At 50.9% G+C, this 22150-nt stretch overlaps 1 protein-coding gene across 1 annotated transcript in view; it reads right to left on the bottom strand.

The window, feature by feature from the left end:
• Positions 1–21178, bottom strand: part of RPTOR (regulatory associated protein of MTOR complex 1) — a 329175-nt gene extending 307997 nt beyond the window's left edge. The window contains exon 1 of the mRNA XM_039226302.1: positions 20234–21178. Coding sequence (XP_039082233.1) covers positions 20234–20395 — 162 coding nt within the window. The 5' untranslated portion in view covers positions 20396–21178. The remainder of the gene's footprint in view (positions 1–20233) is intronic.
• Between the last annotated feature and the right edge of the window lie 972 nt (positions 21179–22150).

Genomic DNA, 22150 nt, shown 5'->3' with positions numbered 1-22150 from the left:
GCTTAACCGACTAAGCCACCCAGGCGCCCCGAGAGGCTCTTCTTATTTTTTAAATTTCTTTAAAAGGTAGTTAGCTATTTTAAGAAATAACAACAACACGGTGTGGGGTTTGTAACACACAGAATAAAATGTAAATTGGGGCACCTGGGTGGCTTAGTCGGTTAAGCGTCTGACTTTCGCTTAGGTCATGATCTCGCGGTTCGTGGGTTCGAGCCCCGCGTCGGGCTCTGTGCTGACTGCCAGCTCAGAGCCTGGAGCCTGTTTCAGTCTGTGACTCCCTCTCTCTCTGACCCTCCCCTGCTCACGCTGTCTCTCTCTCTCCTAGAAATAAATAAAGCATTAAAAAAAAATAAATAAATAAAGTGTAAATCAACAGCACAGGATGGAGGGATGGGGAGACCCCGTGAGGCTCTCACACCACAGGTGAAGGGGAACAGCTAGTACTTGAAGGTACAACGTGAGAAGTTAAAGATATAATACTGCCGGGGCACCTGGGGGACTCAGTCAGTAAGGCGTGCAACTTCAGCTCGGGTTGTGATCTCATAGTTTGTGAGTTCAAGCCCTGTGTCAGGCTCTGTGCTGACAGCTCAGAGCGTGGAGCCTGCTTCTGATTCTGTGTCTCCCTCTCTCTCTGACCCTCCCCTGCTCACGCTCTGTCTCTCTCTGTCTCTCAATAATAAATAAACATTAAAAAAAAAAAGATATTATACTGCCTTAAAACCACCACCAAACCTCTGCCAACAGAGGGCATATTCTAAGGGTAATCTTTTTTTTTTTATTTTCATTAACATTAAAAAAAATCATGCAGAGGTTCTAAAAAGTACAGGAAAATAAAACATTCTATAAAGATAATTCTACCAATACCTACTTCCCATCAGGCCTATAAGCATGTACCATTCCAGAAATGTTTTACACAGATAAGCATGTGTTGTTATGCGTACATATAGCTTTTTAAGAGCACAAATAAGACCATACCATATAGCCTGTTCTACGCCTGATTGTGAGGTTTTACTTCAGTGTTTTTTGTTAACTTAATATATCTTGGAAGCCTTCCCACAAGAGCACATGTAGAAGGACTTCACCATCTTTACTAAGCTGCGTGGAAGTCGAGCACCCAATGTACCATGATGTAACCAGTCCTCTGCCGATGGACACAAGATCGTCTGCAGCCATTAGAAGTACTCGGTGAACGAATGAACGGGTGCTGTCATGAATATTCTTACAGGAAACTGGAATCATCTTAAAATGCCAGTTTTCTACATTTGCTTGGATTTATTATTCCTGGATTTAAAAAAGGCTCACAATTCTATAAAGACAATGGTTCCTTAAAACCAGGCCATTCATGAAAACATTAACATACTACTTTCAGAACATATGTCTACCTACATTCCAGCCATAAATGAAGAATAAAAATAATTGACAGGATGAACCTTAATCTAAAGAGCATGAAATTCTTCTCAAAAAAAAAAAAAGAAAAGATGTTGTCAGGCACAATCCAGCAACTACTTCTCAAATATATTTATTTAAGTGAAAATATATTTAGTTAAGTGAAAACCATCAGTAATTTAATAAGGCAACAAAACAGATCATAAATTGGGTCCCTCTGGCTAAAGTTACACGTCGTAACATAAGACTGTAATGGGCGCCAGCAAACGCACCGTAAACAAGCCCTGGGAGGGCTTACAATAAGCAAGCCCCCGCCAAGGAGGGCAGATGGGGGTCAGGATGGGGAGCAGCAGCCAGAGCCGAGGGAATCAGGCAATCTCCAAGCCCACTGCAGGCACGCTTTTTGGCACCTGGGGTCCTGGACAGCACCCGATGTGGACACAGCACATGGAACCCAACACCGCACGGGGGTCACTGACTGACACCCTGGGCTGCGCGACCCAGGCAGATCTGAGACTGGACAGAGAGCCTTCGGGTACCCAAAACTGAAACTCAGAAGAATACGAAGCTCATGGCGGGAACTCAAGCTCTAGAAGTTGGTAACAAGTCTAGCTGTTGCCAGAGCGGAGAGCTGTTGAACGGAAGAAGCAGGGGCCCGGTGCTCATCACCGGGCAACAAAGAACCAAATCTAGGTCACAGAAATGTGGCTTTGGGCACAGTTCCAAAGTCCAGTGGTCAGTGCCAGGCCTTTGAGTTCTGGGTCAGACCCCATACCCCTTCCTCCCAGCGGGGCCCCAGGAAAGCCGAAGGACTTCCTGCCTGGCCCGGGACAGCCCCAGGCTAGTGAGCCCACCTGCGGGAAAGGAACACAGGAAGAGTCAGGATGCTACTGGCAGCAGGAAGAAAGGGCCGGTGGCAAGCACCCGTTCAGAGAGCCCCTCCAGTAGCGGCTCACAGACCATATGCTGCTGGAATAAAACATTTCATCTCCAGAGCACCTTTACCAGAAAGAAGGGGACTATAATGACCTCTCCTTCCCAGCCTGATCCGGTAGGTTCTCAGAACTGTTTTTATGAGAATACTTGTTCTGAATGAAATGAATTTGATGTCTAAATAAACCGTGAGAACTATTATTGAACACCTAATCCTGCCACAATGGCTTGTAAGGAGCCATTCATTCTCAGTAACGTTCACAAACAATGATGTATGGGAAGCACGTCATAAAGTCTAGTTTTTTAAATCTGCAGCGTTTACCAGAACCTCACGTAAACACACAGGGGAGGAGCATGGATCTCAGGAGAGCCCACACCCTCCGAGGGTAAGGGGCCGGCTTTGACCTGAAGGGTCACAGGATAAAAGAAGATAGACAGCTCAGCCTGCCCACTGAGGCCCTAGGGGACGGTCACCTGAACCACGCCTGCCCCTTACCTATTGATAAAAACTGCGGGCACAGCTTGCTGTCTGACAGGAGGCAATTTCCACTCTTTTTCCTCCAAATAGTTGATAGTTAAGCCACGCACAAAGAAAGGACGGAGCTCATTAGTAGCTACGCAGCAGGGGTATGCAGAAGAAACTCGTAGGTGCCCAGTTCCCGCCCCTCTGAACAAGAAGAGCTGTCACTCGCCGTGCCCAGGACCTGGGCCCACACCTGGCCCCGCACCTGGGCACTCAACCTGGGCACGCGACTGTACATCAGAGGTTCCCAGGCTTCACAGACATTATCCTGGGCCACCCTCCCAACCATGCTCCCCTTCCAGATGTGAACAGCAGGGCTGAGGCCAAGGGCACAGCAGGAAAGAAACCAGCTTGAGCCGAGGTCAGTCCGACACCTAGTCCAGTGTCTTAGATAAAACCATAGTTGCCTCTTCCATTTTAGAAAATGTCCATTAGGATTTTCAGAGTCTCCTTAAGAAGGGACTTTAAACCAACAAGGAATCTCGCCCAAGGCCACACTGAGAATGGACTAAGGGGAAGGTGGAAGCCAGGTCTCCTGGGTCGCTTCAGATCAGAGCTCAGACTCCCGGCCCCGCTCCTTAGCAGACGATGAACCTGCTGAACCGCCCAGGTCTCCGGAAGCCTTGGTCCGGTCAACGGTGAGGCCGAGGGCACTGTGCTCAGTGAGAACGGATGGGCACGCAAGGGGACGGCAGCGCCAAGGCGGAGTCCAGCGGCAGGGAGCAGACGTCAGGACAGTGGCTTCCCAGCAGGAGGGAGACCTGGGAGGGGCCTCGGCGGGACTGGTCCTTCTGCCGCGGGCTGGTCACATGTCTGCTCACTTTGTGACAATTCACAGAGCACTTAAGATGTGAACTTTTCCACTGGGCTTCAGTGAAGTTTACTAAAAATAAACTTGAAAACCTGAGTGTCACTTCAGTGAGCCTAAGCAACGATGCTTTGTAAGGGTACCTCGCACAGGACCCAGAAGAAAGCAAAAGGCCCTGAGCGCAGAAAGGGCCGGAATGGCACCGGGCCCAACAGTAAGAGGAGACAGGCGTGGTCCTCCATCGCTGCCGTGACCCAGCCCTCACTGCACCCCCGGCCTCCTGCCCCACACCCTGGGTCCTCACAGGCCGTGTTTACCCATCACTGAGGGCACACCATGACCTCCTTCAGCCCGGCCCTCACTCTGTTCCCACAGAGGTTTCCCAGTCCAAGCCGTTCCGAGACAACCAAATCAATCCAGCTCATCGCATGCCCGGCAGCCTTAGGAAGTGTCTGCCCTTGGGTCGGCCGTCCGAGCCTGGCCCGCTCAGCGCAGCCAGGGAGCCACAGGGCCCTGTGGCCCACCAAGGGCTGTCCCTTCAGCAGGAGCCAGGATTGCAAAGGGGAAGAAGTTTCACTGCAAAGGGCTATGGATGGGCACACAGCAAGCGTAGCGCTCACAAAAGGTTATGGGTCAACTGCTTCTCAAACATGTCTTTCTCTTCCTCGGCCTCTGTTAAGCTGCGTGATCCCCCTTCTCAACAATGACTGACCTTCCTGATGGACAGCCCCCCTCTTTGCCCTTCGGGAATTTCCATCTAGCATTACCCCTATGGAGTCAGTTTCCAAAATTCTTTCTGCAAACTTGACTCATGCCTTCAAATTTAAGGGCACCTCAAACTCAACCTGTCTAAAACCAAGTTCATTAGCTTTTCTCCAGAATCACACCTTTCTCTGAGTTCACTTTATGTTACTAATAATCTCTTGGTTCCAGATTTAAACACAACAAAAAACTTAAAAAAAAACAAACAAACAGATTAGGGTCACCTGGGTGGCTCAGTCGGTTAGGGATCCAACTCTTGATTTTGGCCAAGCTTATGATCTCACGGTTCCTGAGTTCGAGCCCCGCATCAGGCTCTGTGCTGATGGTGCACAGCTTGTTTGGGATTCTCTCTCCCTCTCTCTCTCCCTCTCTCTCAAAATAAATAAACATAAAACTAAAATAAATAAATAAAACATTTAAGAAAAAACAGATTAGACTTGAAGACATCACCGCAAATGCTTACTTAGCTTAACACAGAGATAGTTACATCCGGAAATATTTCTAGCCCCATATAAATAAGGTGGGTGGGGTGTGGGGAGGGGGAGGACAAGTAGAAACAACAAACATGACCTCAGCCCTGTGACCAAGGTCACATCCACAGTGACAAGTCATGTTGAGAGCAGTGATCCTTGATATGCTATGACGTGATAAGAAGGCCACTTTCCCTCCAAGCTCTTCCTCCTCAAACCTATAACCTCCATCTTATCCAGTGAAAACCACCAGACGCCGCACCCCAACAAAGGACCGGCCTACCACACCCCTGCCCAGGGCTCCTCCAAAACCAGGCTGAGAGATCACAGGTCACAACTAAATGTGGCCTGGTGTTCTGGGTGCAGCCCTGGCGCAGACTAAAGAGGACACCTAAAAACAGGAAATCTGAATAAAGTGTGGGCTTTAGTTGATAATAATGTATCCATATTGATTCACTAGTTGTGACAAATGTACCGTCCTCACTGTAAGATATTAGGAGGAGGGGAAACTGGGTGCAAAGTATACGGGAACTCTGTCTTCTCAATTATTATGTAAATCTAAAACTATCATAAAAAAGCGTCCATGAGAGAGAGAGAGAGAGAGAGAGAGAGAGAGAAACCACAGCACGTTCTTCTTTCTCCAGATTACTCCCCAAGCGCACGGTTCCCTCCTCCCTCGCAGACTCACTATCCGTACCTCACAGCGCTCCCTACTCCAAGTCCTTCAGAGGGTTTATTGCTTTCCAAGTGTCCTTTCTTGTATTCAGAGAGGCGGGAGTGGAGGGGAGTGCACTTGGGGAGAGGGGCAGAAGGAGAGAGACAGAATCTTAAGCAGGCTCCAAGCTCAGCACAGAGCCCAACACAGCGCTGGATCCCACCAGAGCTGGACACTCAACCGACTGAGCCCCCCAGGCACCCCATAAACGTCCTGTCCTGACCGTACATTCAGAGCTCTAAAGACCGGGCTCCAATGCCTGTGGCACTCCCTCTCCCCTCGCAGAGAGCTCTCCTCACTCCAGGCAGCCGCCCCTTCCCCTTCCACCCTGCCCCCTGGCTCCCCTGGCTAAGATCCCACTACACACCCTCACTACGCCCTTCTTCTGCCTCACCTGGCCCTGAGCAGGTCCCCACCCTCCCTACCTGGGGAAAGAGAGCCGAGCCTTCCGCCAGCCGTGCAAAGCATGGCTATGCAGTGCCCGTGCCACGGCCACCCACACTGTCCCCCACTGTGCTCTCAAAAGACCTTCCTTGGGGCGCCTGGGTGGCTCAGTCGGTCAAGCGACCGACTTCGGCTCAGGTCATGATCTCGTAGTTCGTGGGTTCGAGCCCCGCGTCAGGCTCTGTGCTGGAGCCTGTTTCAGATTCTGTGTCTCCCTCTCTCTCTCTGTCTCTCAGAAATAAAGAAAACATTTTTTAAAAAATTTTAAAAGACCTTCCTTTCAGGGACCCTGGTCACCACCCACACTCCTCCCTGGAAGGGCCTTCATCCACCTGCCAACTCCTCCCAACTCAGTGTCCAGATGGGGCCCCACCTCCTCCAGGACATGTCCTCAGCAGACTCCTCTTCCAAACCCGCTCCCTAGCCGCTGGTCACACCACTGCTTCCCACCGAGTCATGACACAGTCTGGAGCCACACTAGTTAGACGCCTCTGCATCATCAGTCTGACCCGCCAGGGTGCCCTGCACATGCCCTCAGTTCACGGTGCTGCCAGGGTCCGTACCGGCCACACCCCCTCCTCATTCCCACCAAGGAACCAGCAGGGCAGAGGCGCTTCCCCTGTGCTCAGCAGTGACTGAGCAGCAGCTGGGTGACGGCGCCCCGCGCTCCGGAGCAGCCAGCACGGTGCACGCACGGTCTCTCCCAGCTCCGGCCACCAATGCCCACGTTCCCTGAGGGGCAGGAGAACGTGCGGGCTGAGGCCAGATCCAGGCTCCACTGCTCACTGGCTACATGACCTCCAGCAAATGATCTGACCTCTCTCGCCTCAGTCCCCTCCCTTATAAATGGGTATAACAGTACCTGCCCACAGGGTTATTCAGTCATTAAATAGCTGTCTGTATGGAAACCTGGCCTACAGCCAGTACGACCCAGAACAAAGCCAGTACAGATCCTCCCCAACATGCAATGGGGTACATCCCCATAGATTCGTCATAAATTGAAAATAACAGAACTCGAAATGCATTTAACACACCTGACCTTCTGCCAGAGCTCAGCCGAGTCCGGCTTCAACGTGCTCAGGACGCGCGCGCTAGCCTACAGTTGGGCAAAACCATCTCACGCAAAGCCCATCTTACAATACATGTAATTTACTGGATGCCACACTGCAGGTGACAGGCAGTGGCTCCATGGGGACAGGGGACTGTCCCGTATCAGCTACTGGCCCTGGTGATCGCTGGCTCCCTGGGGCTGTGCTTGCTGCCCAGCATCATGACAGAAGATCAGACCATGAATCCTCAACCTGGGAAGAGATCCAAGTTCAAAGTCCCATGGAGGGTTTCCACTGAACATGTGTGGCCTTCACACCCTCGCAAAGTCAAAAACCTGTAAGTAGAGCCATCCTAGGTCATGGACAGTCTCCTATTATCTTCCCAGAGGCAGAAAAGACATTAAAGCTGGTGGCTGGGACAGTGTTGATGCTGATCTAGTTCTTGGGTACCGTGGGGTTTCCCGAGGATCCGTTTTATTATTATGCCTCAGCTCTTACAAGGAGAAGGACATCAAAAATAGGTGATTCCAGGGGCACCTGGGTGGCTCAGTCAGTGCGCATCCAACTTTGGCTCAGGTCAGGATCTCCCGGTCCATGAGTTTGATCCCTGCATTAGGCTCTGTGCTGACAGCTCAGAGCCTGGAGCCTGCCTTGGATTCTGTGTCTCCTTCTCTTTCTGTCCCTCCCCTGCTGTGCTTTCTCTCTCCCTTTCTCTCTCTCTCTCTCTCTCTCAAAAATGAATTTTAATAAGTAATTCGAAATAACCCTTTAATGATGCACAGTATAATCCTGGCTACAGGGAGGGGTGAGAGGGAAGACAGAAGTGGAAAATACACCAAAATATTAACAGTGCCGTAGTGGGGTTTTATATCATTTTTATTCCATTATGTAACTTTTGTTCCATTTTTCCCTATTTCCTAAATATTTTACAACAATGTGTGTTATTTGTGTAATCTGAAGGAAAACAAGTTTCCAAGGAACTCAATTTTGTCAATAAAAATGGTAAAATATGTTTCAAGTACTAGGAGCACTCTCGGCCTAAGGTTTTACTATAAACACAAAACTCCTCTGGGCAAACCGTCCTGCTGAGCAGATGACGACATCCCCTCAGGAGAAGCGCTGTGTGCGTGAAGGGAGGGACCGCTCTCCGCAGCGGGTCCTGGGCCGCACGCAGGCAGGACGGGGCTGCGGCCACTGCAGGGCGCTCCCAGTGCACGGTGAGGGGAGGACGGGGAAGGACACGTGCCGGTGTACTCAGGACATGGTCACAGGGAAGAGACACAAGACACCTGTCTCTGCAACGCTTCCACCTCTACAGAAACTCACTCGGGGCCTGAGCCAGGGCTCAGAGGCAGCGCAGGAAAAGGAAATGTCTCATTTACATGTGACCGTGCTTTTATTTTCATGTATCTTTAAACTAACGGTCTGATCAACCTTTAAGGATAAAGGCAGCAGCTACCCAAGAAAACAGCACCGGGCCGGTCAGCAGCGCCGTGCAGCGGGGTAAATGAAGACAGACGCCAGGGGACAGGGGCCTAGGGACCATCTCAAGCAACACTTTTAACACCCCCACCCAGACACTCTAAGAAAACATTCTCCAATCTCCAGAGTCAGACACACGCTCTTCCCCCTCCCGGGTGCCCACAGTGGCTCGCCCCCTCTCTCCTGCATCCGCCAGGGCCCCGAGTCCCTCTGCCAGTCAGTGACCCAGGTGCACTGTCCTCTGTCCCAGGGGGCGCTCGGCCGCCTGCAGGTCCCCCCCCTCAGCCCAGCTCTGCGGCAGCCGCTCCTCCTGGGCTCACAGCTCCCCTTCCTCAGTGTGCCCGACCCACACCGCCTCCCTCACACAAGTACACATACATACACATACACACACACACACACGCGCGCGCGCGCGCGCCACACCCTCCCGTTCTCTCTCCTTCTCTCTCTGCAGCCAGTTCAACCTTTCTAAAATCCTGATTATGTCACTACCCTGCTTTAAGACATTTCTTAATTGTCCTTAAGACAAAACCCAAATTCCCAGGGCTCGTGAAGCTTGTCAGGACTCGCCCCGTCTGCCTGTCCATCTGCACACACTCTCACTACTTCTCCAGCACAGTCCCCGCCCCATTTTCCTGCCCGCCGTCTACCCAGCACCTACTATGGAATGTCACGGAGTGAGCCGCCAGGGAGGCAGCAGTGGACAGAACAGAGCACGGCTGACTAATCAAACACACAACCTGGTGTCCGGGTGGCGGAGGTGGCAGAGGGAAATTCGCCAGGTGGGGTACGGGTGGCCGGCAGCTGTCTTAGGAGCGGGGGAAACACTCTTAGGGAGACCCGGCCTCAAAGAAGGGCGGCTCCCCAGGGGCCGGGCTCTCCCCTCCCAGCGTCTGCACACCTCGGGGCTTCGGCCAGCCCCCACAACCTCTCTCCCTTCTTTCCCAGCCAATTTCTGTCCCTTCCAGGTCCTGACGCAAAGATTTCCAGGAGCCCCTCCTGCACTCTGTACGCAGCCGCCACCCCAATGCCCTGCCTCCTGGGCTGAGTCAACCCATCTTCCCAAAAACCTGGTAAGCGCCTAAAAAGCAGGAGTCGTTCACCAATGAGTCACCCCCACTTAGCACCGTGCCCGGCGCAGAGAGGCACTAGACAAACATTAGCTAAATCACTGAATTCTATAAATCAGTTGTTTATGACCTAACTGCCCTTTCCCCTACCCCCACCCCCTGACGTACGCACCCTCGCACGCTTTCACCTACCCTGCCATACCCAGCACAGAGCACCCAGCGTGGAGCACCCAGCGCGGGGCTCAGCCCAGTGCCTCGGGCATGCAGACACTGCAGGCAGGCAGAATTCCGGGATCACTGCCCTGTTGCTCAAGTGCAGATACATAATCATTGCATTGCGTTTTTATTTTATAGAAGAATGTCTTTTCCTCAAAGCAGATACAAATCCCTCCAGGGCCACACCCATGTCCTGTGTCTGCCCCTACCCGATCCCAGGCCCCAGGCCACAGACGTAAGTGGCCCTGAATGTGCATATTAACCACTATGTCCACACAAGATATTGAGAAACCCTGAAACTCACTTTTTAAAATTTATTTGAGAGAGAGAAAGAGAGCGCAAGCAGGAAAATGGGGCAAAAGGAAAGAGGGAGAGAGACGAGAGAGAATGAATCTCAAGCAGGCTCCGTGCTCAGCTCAGGGACCAATCCAGGGTCCCACGACCCTGGGACCATGACCTAAGCCGTAATCATGGGTCAGACGCTCAACCAACTGAGCCACCCAGGCTCCCCACTGAAACTCACTTTTCCTTTTTTTTAATGTTTGTTTCTTTTTGAGAGAGATAAAGACAGAGAGAGAGAGAGAGAGAGAGCATGAGCAGGGGAGGGGCAGAGAGGGAGAGGAAGACACGGAATCCAAAGCAGGCTCCAGGCTCTGAGCTGTCAGCACAGAACCTGACGTGGGGCTCAAATCCACAAACCACAAGTCAAGACCTGAGCCGAAGTCAAAGTCGCTCAATCCACTGAGCCCCCAGGTGCCCTGAAACCCACTTTCAATAGCATATGCTCCCAGGTAGGCCTAGGGCATCTCATTGTATGCAGAGTGTGCCTCAAACAACAATGCAAGTATTAACCTCTTAAGAGGTCTGCTTCCCCAAGTGCCAAGCGTCAGGGATGCCGTGTCTGCATTCTGGTCCAGGGCAAGTGACTCTGTGACGGCAGTGGAGCCAAATCTTCACCCCCAGGAAGCAAGTGACAGGGCTGCAAAGGGGACAGAGGGGAGCATGCCTAGGGCCCAGATCTTGCTTCTAAAGCCCATCCTCCACTACGAGGAGCCGTGACCATGGAGAGATGGCTGACTCCAGGGCTAAGGCAAGGAAATACAAGAAGAGCGTGGAGTGCGCCAGAAAGTAAAGAATTGCTCAAAACCTCGTACGTCAGAGGGGCGATGGCGACAACCGGAAGAGGCCTGTGAGCAAGAAAATAAATAAGGTCGGTGACAGATCACGTGACCAAACACTACTGGAATGAAGCAAGACCATGTGCTTTCCGATCGAATGCTCTGAAAACAGCACATCACTTCCACCAAATTCCACCCAAGACGCACAGGCTGAACCCGCGGATGAGGACTTTCTACACAGTAATTGCCCTGAACTCGTGAAAAACATCAAGGTCAACAAATTCATAAACACACAGTAGGATGCCGGTTGCCAGGGGCTGGGAGGGAACGGGGAGTCCGTGGGCACAGAGCTTCCGATTGGGGAGACGAAGTTCTGGCGGTGCACGGATGGGGGGCTGCAGGACGATGTGAATGCACCGAAGGCCAGGGACAGGGACCGCACGCTTAAAAATAATTAAAGTGGTAAATATATTAGCATATTTCACCACAATAAAAAAAGTGTCAAGGTCAAGAAATTGTAAGGCTGAGAAGCTCCTTTGTATTTAAGGAGGTTACACAGACAAGACCATTAAGGGCAATGAGTGATCCTGAGTGAGGGCCGGGAGGGCAAAAAACGTTAATAAAGAGGCACTGCGGGGACAAATGGCAACATTTTAATGTGAACTATGGATTAATAATAGTCACGGATCAATGACAGACATGTAAGAGAACGCCCTTACACACAGTGAGGCCTCAAGGAGCGTGGTCTCCAACTTACTCTTCAATAGCTCAGGGGAGAAAATTACACACAAACACAGAGAAAGGGTCAAGTAGAGGAGAGAAGGTGTAAACAAGTAGTGAGCCTGGGTAAAGGGTATGGTGGAATTCATTGAACTAGTCTTACAATTTTTCTGTAAGTCTGAAATTTTATCTAAACTAGGAAACAGAAAATAGTAACAGTGAGAGGCACCTAGGAGGCTCAGTCAGCTGAGCATCCGACTCTCGATTTCATCTCAGGTCATGATCTCAGGGTTGTGAGATCCTGCTATGTACTGCTTAGGATTCTCTCTCTCTCTCTCTCTCTCTGTCTCAAAATAAATAAACTTGAAAAAAAATAGTACTAGTCAAGAACGAAAGCCACCTCTGAAAACAAACTGACTTAGGGGTCAAATTATCACTTGTTCTCAGTGGCCACCTCTCCTCCAGCCCCTGGGACACCCCCTGCCCCCCGGAGCTGCACCTGTCTGACAAGTTCAGACTCAAGAACATGATTTAAGCATTAACTATCATGCCAAACATTTCCTGGGATAACATTTTGTATATATTTATCTAAACTTACAAGAAGAAAAGGTATCAAACTTCAGCTCTACTGAAACACGTATGGTAGATGCCCAAGTACTCTTTTTTTTTCTTAACTTTATTTTTAGGTCTTTATTTTCGAGAGACAGAGACAGAGAGCGAGCGAGGGAGGCGCAGAGAGAGAGAGGGAGACACAGAATCTGAAACAGGCTCCAGGCTCTGAGCTGTCAGCACAGAGCCCGACGTGGGGCTCGAACCCACGAACTATAAGATCATGACCTGAGCCGAAGTTGGACGCTTAACTGACTGAGCCCCCCAGGTGTCCCAACCCCAAGTACTCTTTTCGTGTCTTCTCAATAAAAACAGGAAAGAGTAAGAAACCTGGAGAACACCATCTAAATATAATCCACATGCTATCTTGTTAAAACTCGAGCTTTAGAATTCTACAAGGTGATAATGAGGAGAAATGTTCTTATCCATTTCAGGACTACCTCCACAGCACACTGTTCAAAATGGAACACGGCACATTTTTTAAAGCAGGTTAAAAAAAAAAAATCTATGTAGACGGTCCTTCGTGGCTCCTGAGCCTCCCAGGACAAACGCCGAGGGCCGGGTGGAGCGCAGAGAGAGGGTGCCTGCGCTGGCCGCCCGCTCTTAACCCCGAGGTCTGACCAGCCTGCAGACCCCATCCCTGGGCAGCCACTCTGCCTTTGGACAGGCCTTTCACTTGGATGGGCGCAACCCCCTCCCCAGCTGGTGTTCCCACCCCCAGCCCCACCCCTCCGCCCACCGTCAACAAGATTCCTCCAAACACAAACCTCTGTATGATATCGCCCACTTAAATCCACGCGCAGCTCGTCACCACCAACCACACCAACAGTCACTAGTTGCTGAGAGTGTCATGCTGGGTCAGGGGGACTGATTCACAGGTTTCACAAGTGCAGTTCAACGCAAATACTTTACTTAATGTAAACGCCGAGTTTTCCCCATAACCATCCATTCTCACCTGTAAACGCACATAACGGTGTACCACAATTTGCTGTGGATGTGTCCGTCTGTCCTACTAGATGCTAGGGTCCAGGAAGGCAGGGCACGCTGTGAGCAACGAGCCCTTGCTGAACTACAGCAGAGGCCTCTGGCTGCCTGCCCCGCCGCACCTGGATGGATGTGGATATTCCTTCACTCACGGGACAGGACCGACTTGGGCGGGGGCGGGGGGGGGGGGAGCAGCAGAGCGAACCCCTCCCAGACACACGCCAGAAATCCGGGTCAACAGGAGGCCGTACCGATGGCTATGCACTTACATGCTGGGCAGCAGCCTTCACCACCCCACGGAGCTCTTCACAAACACAAGCTCCAGCATAGAAGGGGCCTTAACAAGTCCCTTTTAGGTCTGCTCTTAATTTCTGGTCGTCTCTGCTTGGTATTTTTGGCCAACCACCTGATCTCATGCCCAGCTTCCTAATTTAAGTCTGACACCCACTTTCTTTTTAACTACACTAACGAGTCTCAAACTTTTGAGGATAGAACACCTTTACACTCAAAGATTACTGAGGGCTCCCAAAGAGCTCCTTTTTTAAAAAACATTTTTTACATGTTTATTTATTTTTGAAATAGAGAGAGACAGAGAGACAGAGACAGAGAGACAGAGAAAGAGAAAGAGAATGTACACTTGAGCAGGGGAGGGCAGAGAGGGAGGCAGAATCCCAAGCAGGTTCTGCACTGTCAGCTCAGAGCAGATGTGAGGCTTGAGCCCATGAACAAGACAAGAGTCAGACGCTCCACCAACTGAGCCACCAAGTGCCCCTCAATCAGCTTTTTCTGTGAGCTACCCCTATCAGTATTTTCCATCTTAGAGATCAAAATTTAAAAAAAAAAAAAAAAGTATTTCCAGGGGCACCTGGGTGGCTCAGTCGGTTGAACGTCTGACTCTTGATTTCAGCTCAGGTCACGATCCCAGGGTCGTGGCATCGAACCCCAAGCCAGGCTCTGCACTGAACACACAGCCTGCTTAAGATTCTCTCTCTCCCTCTGCCCCTCTCCCTTGCTCACATGTGCACGCATGCTCTCTCTAAAATAAACTAATTAACTAATTAATTAAAATCATCCTCTATCATGTAAAAAAATGTTTAAAGGAACGTGTTTCTTTATTAGCTGATTTAAAAATTATAAATTCAGTATATATTTCAATAGATATTTCTATGAAAAAGACATTTTCAAATAACCATTAGACAAGCAACAGTTTTTTGCAAATCCCTTTAAGGTCTGCCTTAACAGAAGACTGGGCCCCATCTTCTCTTCCAGCCTGCTGCGACGTGTTGTTTTGGTTGAAGTGGATGAAGAAACTTTGGCCTCAAGAAGAAACGCACATGAAAAGCGCAAGAATATCAGCACGTCCAAGTACCTGAGAATATACCTCTTTGACATCACCTCAAAAACTCAGTAAATTGTAGTTTCTTAAAGGTTAGAGGCAATCTATGTGAACAGAACACCAAACAGACGATCCAACCTCTCTGCAGCACCACACACCGTACTATATTAAAACGCACCGGCCTCCCTTCGAGTGGCTCTCCCAGCCATGGATGATGTGGATGAAAGCGTGCATTGGTCACCTGGAAACACCAGCTCACTGAATTATGCAGGTGTTCCAAATGAGGGCACGTTTCACTCTACGTTTTGTATCCAAAAGAATCCTATTCACTCTGCCACCATCATCTCGTTGGAAGAGTCTGAAGCATGGGAAGCTGGGCAGCTCTCGGGCAGACACAGGTTTTCTAAAACTCTTCATTTTCACCTGAAAGCTTACTGTGTGGCCACACATCCTGTCAGTCTTTTTCCTTGAAGTGACAGCTCGTTATTCGTTCTGGAGAAAACGTCTGCAGGAGACGCAGGCCAGAGCGCCCGGAGTCGGCTGTTAACCTTCTTCCGGGTCCTGCGCGGGCGCCCCGCGAGCTGCAGGTGGCCCAGCCAGCACCCCGCAGGGCTCTTCCCGAGGCGGCCACCCGCCACGCGGTATGGGAAGGCGGGCGGCCAAGGAGGCCAGACCTGACACAGCCCATACTTGTTACAGTGTCACCAGGGGCGTCGCCAAGTGGGATGGAACTGTTCACCACAAATGCAGGCGCAAGGAGACAGCAGCAGCACCGGCTGGCATGACTCGCGCCCTCGCCACCACCCTGGCCACTTGTGCACCATCCGCTCAGATCCCAACGCAGAGACTGGGAAAGGCCGGTGCCGCCTTGAATTGCTTTTCATATTATTCAGTCATCTCTACACCCACCATGGGGCTCGAACTCATGACCAGAAATCCAGAGTCGCATGCTGCACTTGTATTATTAGCAAAATAGGGGAGGGGGAGCCCAGAGCCCACGCGGGAACAGCTGAGCCGCTCCACTGGCGCCATTCTCTGGCTTTATGCGCCACCACCACCCAGCCAACTTCCCTACACGTTTGGCTTTAGAGTAGGTGGAATCTTCAGTCAGTGTGACACCGTTTTCTTTGTATCAACTAGGCTTCATTTCTCAAGTTCAACTTCCTACATGGCAAGCCCCGTAGCTTAGGCTCCTTCGGCAAGCCACTTATGTAGCTAAAGCCTCAGTTTCCTCAACCACCACACGGAGATAATAATTCCCAGCCAACGCAAGGAGCACAACCTGTGCGGAAGCCCTTCCCCCCAGTCACTTTGTCCTCCGCACATGTTCACCGCGTACCAAGCACTGTCCTGTGTACTAGCATCAATGAGGTCCCCGCCTGAAGACAATAAGTTCAGTTCTAGGGGTGGGGAGGTAGTGCAATTACCAGAGAAAGAGAGAGCGATCATGAGTGGCTGGCAAGCTGCTTTAGAGGAGGTGATGGGGGCAGGCCTCTGAGCAGCTGGGGGGTGGGGAGGGACATGGGGCGCCAGGTTAACCAAGAGCAAAGGGAAGCACGACCCAGGCCTTTCCATCCAGGAAGCAGAAAAGGCAGACAGGGCCAGATCACGAAGACTTGCAAACAGGGGCGAGGAGTCTGCACTGTTCTCCTAGCACTCGGTAAGCCAGGAGCGGTCAGTTCTGGGGGTGGGGTCACAGCGCCTGTGCGGAGACTGGTCAGGACGCAAGGACAGCCGTCCAGACGAAACACGGTAGCTGCCTGGGCTGGGCCCACAATGCATGGAGACAAAAATGAGGTGATCCAATATAAGGTGCACTATGGACGCAATGTTGACGGGTTCTACTGGTGAGCTGGGCAGGGCCATGAGGAGAGGGAAAGGAAGGAATAATGGTAAATTCTGGATTCCCACCCTGAACACCTGAGAGGGGCTGAGGCAAGGCAGGCATCCAGGAGCTCCGGGCCAGAGCCAGGTCAGAAGTAAAAACTGCCCGAGGTGAGGGTGGCTGGCACGTGAACGGCATTTAAATCACGAGCCCAGACAAGACCCGCTGGCCAAGGGCATACGCAACAAAGAGGAGGGGCCCAAGATCAAGTCCTCAAGCACTCCACACTGAGCTGTCAAACAGCAAAGGGGTCTGAGAAGGAGGATTAGAGACCTCGGGGGAAGACCCGGGGTTTCGGGAAGACACAGAGGAGCGGCAAGTCTCATGAGGGAAGAGAGGCCGGCTGTGCACGGCGGCATAGAGGTCAGACAACATAGGGACAGAGAAGTGATGGCCTGTGGAGGGTGGCCTCAATGCCCGGCTGGAGTTTATGACAGAGGACGCAGGTGAGCAAGGAAGGGTTACTCTTCCATTGTCCACGTGCCAGTCCGCTGCCTCCACTCGGCTCCCTCCGTGGCTTACTCAAGTCCGGCTCACAAAGCCAAGTGACAAGCAGTCAAGAGGCTGGTTTGGAAATGGCATCGTCATTCTCTCCCTGCGTCTCCTGCACACTTGGAGGCAGTGTGTGTGGCGGTGGTTTTCCTTCAGAGCAAGAGCTCTCAGCGTTCTCGGATTCTGCCCCACAGGTGCCAGGAGAAGATCTGGGACCAACTGTCCCCGCACACTTTCCGGGGGGAAAATGAACTCTGATGACCAATGTACACAGTAAAACACAAACAGGGGACATACACACACATCGGCGTCAGCCACAGGTCTGTGAATTTTGAACTGTAATTTACAGAAGTCTAATTATTTGAAAATAATAAGCCAAAAACGCTATCCACGCACATACATACCATCCACTATAACCAACAGAACTAACTGAACAACAAACTGATTTGATAGTAACAGTAGTAAACTAACAGTAACTTAGTAATTAAAATGCAGTAATAGTGGCATTTGAATTTTTTGGGGGTTTTTTGGTTTTTTTTTTTTTCTGAGAGAAAGAGACAGCGTGAGCAGGGGAGGGTCAGAGAGAGAGGGAGACACAGAACTGGAAGCAGGCTCCAGGCTCTGAGCTAGCTGTCAGCACAGAGTCCGATGTGGGGCTCGAACCCATGAACCTTGAGATCATGACCTGAGCCAAAGTCAGACGCTTAAAGAACGGAGCCACCCAGGTGCCCCAATAGTAGCATTTGAAAACCGGCACGGATCCCAAACAAAACCTGTGGGAATCCCGACGGGGAGTGAGCAAGGGCAGCAGCTCTCCCTGTAAGGGCGCCAAACGCTGAGTGACAGAAAACTTTCAACAGCTGTCAGTCAACTTTGGTGAAGACATCAATTTTAGGAATCCTTAACGGCTTCACTGAACAGGACACCGATAGGGAACCGGCAATACAAATACAAAATAAAAGTATATGGAACTGTGTATGGGTCAGAGGGAGCAGCAAAGGCCGAGTCTGCGTTCGGGCCACTTGACGGACCACCAAGGGAAGAGGCAGGCGCAGCGCCTGATCCGGGACGACCAGGCCCACACATGTCGCCTTCCGCAAGGCTGCTCCATCGGACAGCTGGAGGCAGTAAGGGACACAGCCCGGCCGGGATGCCTGTGTGCTCAAGATTCCCAGAACCGAGCAGCGGCCTGGCGTGGTAGTAACAGAGCACAAGTCACACCCAGGGAGCCAGCCAGCCAGAACCAGACCCACAAACCAGGTGTGTTTGGCCCGCAGTGTTGGACTCCTTCATGTTTCGTAACATCTGAAACAGTGCCGACATTTAAAAAAAAGTCTTCTGACTTCTTAAAGAAAAAAGACAGACAGACAGAAAGAAAAGAAGAAAGATCTGGCTGAGGCCCAGCTGCCCCTTCAGCTGTTGCGGCCTGTGCTCTCCAGAGCCCACCTTCCAGAAAAATCAGACACAAGTGACATGTCGGCTGCCATTTATCTCCAGCCCTGTGCCATTAGCTTATATCCGGCCCGTCTCCTTCGCTTAAGCTTCCTTCCAGCTCTCCGCGTCAGTTGGATTTGCAACTTTGTCCTGGCAGGGGTGCTGAAAGGTCTCTTCGGGGCTGAGTCAGAGGAAGAGACTACAGGCACGGGAGACGCCAAGCTCTCACACGCGGAACTGAGAATGTTAGCGGCTGGTTCGCTTCTTCATTAAACACCTTGCAAAGGTCAGACTCAGCAGACCGTTCTCCCCTGGCTCTTTCCTAAGGAGTAATCTCAGCAATTACTCAGACTCAGAGCTTTTCTTTCTCTTAATAACCTATGATGAGCTTATCAGAAAATGTTGTCATTCACAAATTAATGTTTTAAATAAAAGGTCAAGAGTATATCCATCAATCAGTTGTAACAGTTTGAGCGTGGGTTTAAGGTAGCAGAGGGAACCACATTTCACAAGAAAAAAAATAAAAGTCCTCCAGAAAGAATGGAAAAAATTACTACGGTTACTTTAAAATAAGTTTCTTTTCATGTACACATAACAACCACAAAAGGCTTGAAGTACAGAACTAGGACTAAAGAAGTCCCTAAGGCAGACTTTGCACAATTCTTCCAAAGACCATCTCTTTTACTCCTTAAACTACTTTTGGATGAAATGAATTGACCTAAGCCAAATCACTGACTAAAGGACTGGTTACTAGTCACTGACCCAAGTAGAATTACCACAATTGTGATCTTATACAGTTCAACATCATACACGGAAAACTATAATCTTCTACAAACACATTCATAAGCCTAGAGCAATCACACTATACTATAGCACCAATTACCTCTTTTTCCCCTAAAATGCTTAAATAAAAAAAGACAATCTTGAAGGAGAAAACAAATCACAAAAAGACAAATTCTAAGTGTGCGTAGATAAGAGGTTCCCCTCCACCACCACCACCCCCCCCCCCCGTTTGCTCTGGAGACCAGGAAATAGACAGTGGTGAGTTAAGGAGAAATTCACCAAAATTGGCTGTTTTCTTTCCTACCAGCCACTTGTAAGTCACTGTTCACACTCCAACATCATGGAGACGCCCAGAAACCTGGGCCCAAGTTCCAACCCATCACCCTCGAACTCCACCGTGGGAGGAATTCTGTCTCCCAGCTACCGCAACATGACACCACATAAATGGAGGAAAAGTCTGGATTCAATACAAACCGTTTAGAAGGCTGTATGTTGAAGTTCATTGTAACTTTAAAATAACTTTGCATTAATTTGTTACTAGCTAAATATCTGCCAGTAATCTTGTTTCCCAGCATAGCATTTAACCTTAGCTTCGACAAAAAAAAAAAAACAAAAACAGTAAACTAACCACAGAAGCAGGCTACCCACGTGGGTACAAGTACCCTATCCCACGGCAACCTTGCTCCTGTGCTAACAGCACTAAGTATATACCAAGGAGCATGTGAGCACTCACAACGCTGTATTTTCCAACTTCGTTAACTTTTATTGTCTGACTTAGAACTCAGTTTGAATTCCCTTAACGTTATCCAGGGAATAACTACTAACCAGAACAACCTTTTTCCATTAACAACCAAAACCTGGAGTCTGAAATGGCTTGTGCTTTTTCAGTTGACTTGCAACATGTGGCTGGGGAAAAAATAACCGCTGCTTCCCCGAGGGCACTCTTGAGGCTCTGAACTTTCTTGGTGGAAAAAACTACCAAGGTGTCAGGGGCGCGGGTGGGAATCCACTTACCCGATCCTTCATTCTCCAGCTCTGAGCCAAGGATTTGGAGCCTTCGATTTTCTCACAGTGCCTCTTTTTCATAAAAGCCAAAGGCAGGTTCCAGTCTGTGAGGTCGGCCTCATCTTCCTCCCCGAGTCCCAGAAGAGGGGACTGCAGCATCTCGGACTCCATCAGGGGGGGAGGGGGTGGGGGAGTCCTGGGCAGCAGGCGCTCGAGAACCTCCAGCCTTAAAAACTAGTGTGTACCAGAAGTGGTGAAATACGAAACAGGAAGCGGGGGGGGGGGGGGGGGGGGGGGGGATGGAGAGTGTGCGGGGACCCCTAATCGGGCAAAAAGTCTGACACCCTTCTCCCTAACTCCGCGCGGGAAGGCGGAGGCGGGAGGAGACGGGGCGGACCGAGGAGCTCGCCACACGCACACACGCCCCCAGGTCCCAGGCCGCGGGCTGCTTCGGAGGCTGCACGTCCCAGGAGGGGCTGCGAGCGGAGCTGTCAGAGGCGTGAGACACTTCGGGCCGCACGATGACCCTGCTCTCGGCCTCCGACGCCTCAGCCGATCCGAGGACAGGAAGGCCGCCCGCTCTTGGTGCCGGTTCGCCGACCGGGCTGAGGTCTCCGGCCGAGGGGCAAGAGGTTGAGAGCTCGGCGGGTTTTCCCGCAGCCGCTCTCAGCCCTGCGGGTCCCGCACTCGCCGGAGCTGCTGCAACCAGAGCCAGGACCGGCCCATCGTGCTCGCCCGCAGCCGGCTCCTCGGCCCCGGATCCGCGCGGCCTGGGCGGCCCTGGCCCTCGGCCCCGTGCCTCTCTCCCGCCTGAGAACGAGTCCTGAGGAAGGGGCGACACGGAGGCGCGAAGAAGACAGGCAGGGTGGGCTTATTGGGTTTGGAGAGTTTTGCCCTCTGGTTTGAAGCTACAGTGAAACTCCTCTCATCAGCACATCAAGGAGGACGCCATGTTGCCAAGACCCAGCATGCATCGCGCCCTACGGTGTGACCAACAGGCCAAACTTCCTCAGAACGTTCTGGCCGCGCTTCCAAGAATGCGACGGGAGAGCTTCCCGCCGCCCTTTCTTCGTTACTATGGTAACCACAATTCAGCTTTCCAGAGTTTATAGCGTTCATTCAATAGATGCGCGATATCAAAGTCAGTCCTACAAATGAAACCATATCGATTTAATTAATTTTGAAAATAGCTTTTTATTGTTACAAACGGATCTACATGCTCCTGAAATTTAAGGAATCGACCCTCTGTTGTTTCTTCCAGATTTTGAAAAGACAGCAAAAGCAAGAACCATTGATAATATTACAAAAGAAGATATGGAGGGGGTTGCGCGCAGTATCCTCCCCAGTATCAATCAGATGTTCTCTCCCCACCCCCACTCCCCCCACCCCCACTAGGGAATACCCAGGGGGAAAAATAATTTCAATGATTACAATTCTTGTTGTTGAATCCATCTTATTTTCTGAGCAGTTTGTCCTTCTTATGATACAGCTTCATGTGCAAACAACTAAAAGCTACAGGTTTCTATGCGTGGAGCACGCCTCCTGCGTTATTTCGCTACTCAGGAAACATTGCTTACTTGCAGTGTGTGCAGAACTGTGGCCTGCACAAGAGGGCATCCAGAGCCGAAGGCAGCATCGGCGCCTGCCTTCAGTATAAACAGTGTTAGTGAGGCACACATGCTCCCAGTGCAGCTTGGCAGGGAGTAAAGAGACTGGTCTTCCCTCTGCGTTTGGGCTTTGGTGGCAGGTGCGTGGATCCCAATGTTGGCTGAATCACTCTCCACCTCTGTAACCTTGGTCAATGGCTTAAACTATTTCAACCTCAGTTTCCTCACATATAAAACTGGGATAGGGCCGCCTGGGTGGCTCAGTGGGTTAAGCGTCTGACTTCAGGTCAGGTCATGATCTCACGGTTCATGAGTTCCA

The sequence above is a fragment of the Hyaena hyaena genome, unplaced genomic scaffold (assembly GCF_003009895.1).
Source record: "Hyaena hyaena isolate Hyena2069 unplaced genomic scaffold, ASM300989v1 scaffold_21, whole genome shotgun sequence".
Lineage (NCBI taxonomy): Eukaryota > Metazoa > Chordata > Mammalia > Carnivora > Hyaenidae > Hyaena > Hyaena hyaena.
Note: the sequence above shows the minus strand (reverse complement) of the source record. Positions and strands in the feature narration are given on the sequence as shown.